This window comes from Podarcis melisellensis, assembly GCF_964234715.1.
Source record: "Podarcis melisellensis genome assembly, chromosome: 8".
NCBI lineage: Eukaryota > Metazoa > Chordata > Lepidosauria > Squamata > Lacertidae > Podarcis > Podarcis melisellensis.
This window is the reverse complement of record NC_138540.1, coordinates 89,378,004-89,384,003: the sequence shown is the minus strand read 5'-3', so window position 1 is coordinate 89,384,003 and position 6,000 is coordinate 89,378,004. Positions and strand designations below refer to the sequence as shown.

The 6,000-nt window shown below is 53.2% G+C and overlaps 1 protein-coding gene across 1 annotated transcript in view; it reads right to left on the bottom strand.

The window, feature by feature from the left end:
- Positions 1 to 242: 242 nt before the first annotated feature.
- The window catches only part of TIMM50 (translocase of inner mitochondrial membrane 50), a 34,769-nt gene continuing 29,011 nt past the window's right edge, over positions 243 to 6,000 (bottom strand). The window contains exons 8-11 of the mRNA XM_081922255.1: positions 5,574 to 5,672; positions 3,546 to 3,702; positions 1,687 to 1,793; positions 243 to 838 (exon numbers count right to left, since the gene is read on the bottom strand). Of these exons, the coding sequence (XP_081778381.1) occupies positions 737 to 838; positions 1,687 to 1,793; positions 3,546 to 3,702; positions 5,574 to 5,672 (465 nt within the window). The 3' untranslated portion in view covers positions 243 to 736. The remainder of the gene's footprint in view (positions 839 to 1,686; positions 1,794 to 3,545; positions 3,703 to 5,573; positions 5,673 to 6,000) is intronic.

The following is a 6,000-nucleotide window of genomic DNA, read 5'->3' as shown; positions in this document are numbered from 1 at the left end:
CTAGCCCAGCATCTCCCCAGCTGGCTCCCTTTCCTGTTTACATCCGGACCTGGACTCCGGAGGAAGACTGGAGCTGACTTTCCTGCACTGAGATGTCAAGGTGGGGAGAAGGTGGGGCCAGGGAAGTCGCGCTGGAAAAGAGGCAGTTTCTTAGGAAGCAGGTTTCCATCTAAACGAGAGGATGAAGACTCGAGCGCACGCATTCACACATTCTGGCTGGGGAAACAGGGCCCGACAGCGCCTTCGCTAGAAAGATGGCCGTTTATTTCAGAGTACACCCAACATTCATTTCTGTTTGCCCCAGAAGAGTAGCAGCAGGGCCTGGAGCCTGAAGGGAACATGATAGCAGGATGCGAGAGACCGGTCCGGAGGCGATCTAGGAGAACACTGTGTGCCCCCCCATCCTCCCCCCTTTCCTGGCTGGGATGGCGAGGCTCACTTCCTTGGCTGCGCAGAGGAGAGGCTGCTCAACAGGCCACCGCAAATCCTGCTGCTCCAGAAGAGTTCCTCCCCTGGAAAAAGAGAGATCCCAGTCCATGCGCACGGCAGTCCAGGCCTTGGTGGGGATATTGCTGCTGGAAATTAAGGGAAGGATGAGACGTGCGTGCCAGCACTTGCAGCCCCTGGCTTTGGGGGGCAAAGTCTGTGCCGCACCCTCAGGTGTGGCTGTCGCCTCCAGAGCGGCCAAGGAGTCCGTTTCTGCAGGCAGCGTGGCTGTCCCTCGAAGGCGCCGGCATCACTGCTGCTTGGAGCGAGGCCACAGACGGCTTGCCAGGGAGCCCAAGAAGAGCTGCTGCTTCTTATGCTGGGAGAGGTCAGAGAGGCGTTGCTGCTCTTCCTGCGAAAGGACAGGCGACACAAATGGGAGCCTGGTCACCACCAAGGAATCCAGGAAGCCTGCCGCCCCGGGCCCTGCCGATCCCATTCCCGTACATGTGGGCGTGTCAAGGAGGCTAGCAGAGTAACTCAGCAGCCTGGCTCACCTGCCACGTTAAGCCAGAGACTTGTTTTTAAACTGCCTTCGTGCAGATGATCAGCAAACCTTGGTTGCTTGCCCAGGGTGGGTTCGGAGAAAAACAAACCGCAAGCCCAGGATCGAATGGTGTGGAAGGGCAGACTCAGCTGCTTGTTTTGTTTGCAGGATCACAGCAGTGGAGGGGAAGAGCTGCGTGAATTTTTGCTGCATGCACCAGCATGCTGCTCACGTCACAGTAAACCATGGTTTGCTTTAAACTGTGGTTTAATGTGAGGTTGAACTAGGCCAATGCGTGGAGAAGGCATTCTGCAGATCCTCTGAGGCACTTGCCTTCCCTTGAGAAAAAGGAGAACCAACCAAGACATGGCGGTGAAACGCAAAAAATCTTCTGGGACCCCACTGTCTGCAAAAGCCAAACTTGGCCTAAGATCTGTATTGAGTGTGGGCCTTTCTCCAGCAGCATTTTTGCCCACTGGGCTGGCCTCACCATACGAGATGGTGGTGTTACCACAATGAGCTTTGAACCTTGCAAGTAAGCTAAAATATTTATACTTTATTAGCAGGGAAACCAGGATTTCCCAATGAAGCGACTGGGATGGTGACTCTGCAACCCCAGCTCCCTGACCATGTTTAAGGGCTTCACCAAAGCAGTAGCAGCCTCCCCCACCCAAAGACAAAGCCCCCAGCCCTGGCTCTGCACTCCTCCTCACCTGTTCCAGCTGCGACTGCCTGCGCTTGAATGCCTCCAGGGGATCCTCTTCCAAGGAGTAGTTTTCCAGCACGGTCCGGACGTCTTCTACGCCACTCAAGGCAATGGCTGCCAGGCAAGAAGGAGGCAACAAGCATTAAAGGAGAATCAGCCTGGATCATGTACACGTTTTATGTATTAGTGATACGGTAGAGGGCAGCTTCCTTATGTCCCTGAGTTAGACCATTGCTCCATCTAGCTCAGGAAATGTTTACTCTCTCCAGGGCATGGGCAGGCAAACTGAATTCCGGGGGCTGGATCCGGCCCAATCGCCTTCTCAATCCGGCCCGCAGACTGTCCGGGAACCAGCGTGTTTTTACATGAGTAGAATGTGCCGTTTTATTTAAAATGAATCTCTGGGTTATTGGTGGGGCATAGGAATTCATTCATTCCCCCCCCCCAATATAGTCTGGCCCCCCACAAGGTCTGAGGGACAGCGGAGCGGCCCCCTGCTGAAAAAGTTTGCTGACCCCTGCTCCAGGGTTCCAGGCAGGGAGCCTTTCCCCAGTCCTAGCCTTGGCAGGGAAGAAGGCAGAAGATGGGTCTCCTCCTGGGTTTCCTGTATTCCACCCGCCAGTGCCTACACGCCATGGAGCTCCTCTCTGCAGCGGCAGGAGTCAGAAATCTGCTGCGTTTCGAAACAGGAGATTGTCTGGCCTTGAAGTTCTGCACCCTGACACTGCCATGGATACAGTGGTACCTCGGGTTACATACACCTCGGGTTACATACGCTTCAGGTTACAGACTCCGCTAACCCAGAAATATTACCTCGGGTTAAGAACTTTGCTTCAGGATGAGAACAGAAATTGTGCTCCGGCGGTGCAGTGGCAGGAGGCCCCATTAGCTAAAGTGGTGCTTCAGGTTAAGAACAGTTTCAGGTTAAGAACGGACCTCCGGAACGAATTAAGTTCTCAAGCCGAGGTACCACTGTACAATGGTGCCCCGCAAGACGAATGCCTCGCAAGACGGAAAACCCGCTAGACGAAAGGGTTTTCCGTTTTGGAGGTGCTTCGCAAAACGAATTTCCTATGGGCTTGCTTTGCAAGACGAAAATGTCTTGCGAGTTCCTGCGGGTTTTTTTTCTCCCCCCCCTTTTCCCCAAGCCGCTAAGCCGCTTATCAGCTGATCCGCTAAGCCGCTTATCAGCTGATCCGCTAAGCCGCTAATAGCGCTAATCCACTAAGCCGCTAATGGGCTTGCTTCGCAAGACAAAAAAACCGCAAGACGAAGAGACTCGCGGAACAGATTCTTTTCGTCTTGCGAGGTACCACTGTAAGTGGGAACAGACACTCACTGAATACCCTTGGACAGGGATGAGGATCCTACAAATGCTTTGGGGTCGTCCCACGACCTATAGCCCAGCTTTTCTCAACCTTGGGTTCGCAGGTGTTGCTGGAAAACCCCTCCCAACATCCCTGACTGCTGCCCCTGCTGGCTATGGATGATGGGAGTTGTAGTCCAATGACATCTGGGAACCCAAGGTTGAGAAAGACTGGACTAGATAGTTCACGTGGATAAGAGAACAAGCTTGTTTTCTGCTCTGAAGAGCAGGACTCAAACCAATGGAGTCAATTACAAGAAAGAAGATTCCAACTAAACCTCAGGAAAAACTTTCCGACAGCAAGAACTGTTCAACAGTGGAACCGTCTCCCCCAGGAAGTTGTGGCCTCTCCTTCCTTGGAGGTTTCTAAGCAGAGGTTAGATAGATGGCCATCTATCTTGGATGCTTCAGCCGAGATTCCTGCACTGCCGGGGGTTGGACTAAATGGACTCTACAATCCCGTAATTCTATGGTTCTATTTTGGGTGAATGTCTCCTTACTCTTCAGGAAGGCGGCAAGGTCGAAGAGTGTCCGGTCGTCCGAATTCCCGTCCCACTTCTTCAGAGCCATGCCGTTGAAGGGTTGCAGGCGGAACGCCTCCTTCTTGCAGTCCACCACCACCACTTTCGAGGGATCTCTGTTCAGGCAGGAAATATCCTGGCGAGAGGAAGACACAGAGGCAGGCTGGAGGGGTCACCAGCAGACAAGGCAGGCTTCCCCCCCGAAAAACTCAACAGGCGTTTTAGGACGGGCCTGCACACCGACACAGAAACTTCCCAAGGTGCAATTGTCCTAGCCTACTTGACAACAAGAGAAATGGGTCAAAGGCCCCGAGAGGTTCAAGAGAGCTTGAAATGGAAACTGTGTCTTGAGATCTAATCACGGCCTTTGAATTTCCTGGTGAAGATTCCTCCCTGCCGCCCCCTCCACCGCCACCCATTGTTCTGCTCCAGAACTTTGTTTTTTTCTTGGCGTTTTGAGTTTAATACGTAATCTTAATCCAGGTATCCATTTCTGCGATACAGGCACAGAACCCGCCTTGTGTCACAAGAACGTTACGATTGCTGTGAATTTGATTCCAAATAAGGAACTTCAGGGGCGAGGCGGGGAGAAACTGATCTGAATCTCCCTTGCAATGCAAAACTATTTTCTTTGAAAGAATGAAAGCAATTCCTCTTTCGACTGTCCCATTAAATACTCCACCCCCGCCTCACTCACATGGGCGTTCCCACTATATCAAAGGCTCTCTCCTTAGAATCGTTCTTTCCTCTTTCCCTGTTTTCAACCCTGCAACTACAGTCCAAGCCTTCTGCAGTTTTACCATCTCTGAGGAACATCAGAACCGCTCCTCACAGCAGGTGGGGGGGGGGGAGAACTCCTTGCCCCCTTCCTCTGCCTGCCTCCCCCCTCCTCCTCCCCCCACCCCTGCCCCGCTTTCACTTAGGAAAATAGAAAGAAAAGAGAACCCACAACAATTAGAAGCGCACATGCCATGGAGTGAAAGAGACACCCCACAGGTTCCGGGGCAGCAGATGGGAGGTGGAGGGAGGGAGGGAGGGAGGACAGACAGAAGGCAGGCTGGCTTGCAGCAGCGACCACGCAAAGCCCTCCGCACTCTATTGTGGAGCACAGACACAGGGGAACTCGCATTGCGGAACACGAGGAGGGCACCTGCTGCTCCTGCCTTGCGCTCGCCTAGGCTGGGTAGCGGGGCCACGGGTTCGAAACACAGCTGTGGAGGCAGGGCTGCAAGGGAGGCCCGGGTTGCTGCTGCATAACATCGCTTTGCAAGGAGATGCAGACAGGGAGGACCAGCGTCCCTTTGCCAGAGCCCACTGGGAACGGCGGGACGTTCAAAAGGTCTCAATCCCTTGCAGTGCATTCCTGTGGATTTTCGCTCGCATTCAGCCCCTCTGGAACTTAACCCTGTGGCAGTGTGAAGAGTCAAGATTTCAGCACGCCCGTTCTCAGTGATTTTAAGGCAATGCAGGAGGAGGCCAAGAGCAAGATGCTCAGCCAGCACTCGGCAGGCACCTGGTAAAAGGGTAAAGAAATCCCGCACGTGCTCTCCTCTGTGGTGCTCTGTGTCAAGCCCACCCTCACCCCCAACTGGCCACAGCTCTCAAAGGAGGCACCGGGGATCCAGTCTGGGAATCGAAGCGGGTGCTCTCATCGATGCTCGCTTAAGAGCAAACCCTCCCAGAAGTATAATAATAATAATAATAATAATAATAATAATAATAATAGTAATTTATTATACCCCACCCATCTGGCTGAGTCTCCCCAGCCACTCTGGGCGGCTCCCAATCAATTAAAACAATATTAGGTGCACTTGCAGGTGGAGGGGAGGAAGAAAAAGCAAAATCCTGGTTGTGAAAGACGTAACATTCCCCCAGAGGGATGACAAGCACAACCTGGTGCCATCCAGATGTCTCCACCCAGAGATAAATGTGCACATGAACACACAAGGCTACAAACACCACTGGGCATCTCCCCCCACCCCCCATGGAAAGCCTGGCTGCAAATACCTTCACGTGGTGCCCATCCATGTAGCGCGTGGCATCGCGGAAAAGCCGGTAGGAGATGAACCCGTGAGGGTCCACGCTGTCGATGAGGGGGAAAGCGGTCTGGAATGGAGAAGGGGAAAGCGGAATCACCTCACATTTCCAGGATCTGTCTTTGTAACAGTGGGAAGAGCAAGTGAAGGTGTTTTCTGCATCATGCCATTCAGCTGCTTCCTATACTGGTTCAGGGGGCCGTACCGGCACATTTATTTCCCGAATAAACACACTGCTTGATTACACACAAACACACAATGATAAAGCACGGGCCTCGAGGGTCTGGCCTGCCTATTCTTGCAGGCACCAGCAAAAGGAACAAGCAAAAGGGACACTGTGCCAACCTGTGCCTCAGGTCTTGGCCAGCTGTGGGGCACTCTGCCACTAACGGACTTTG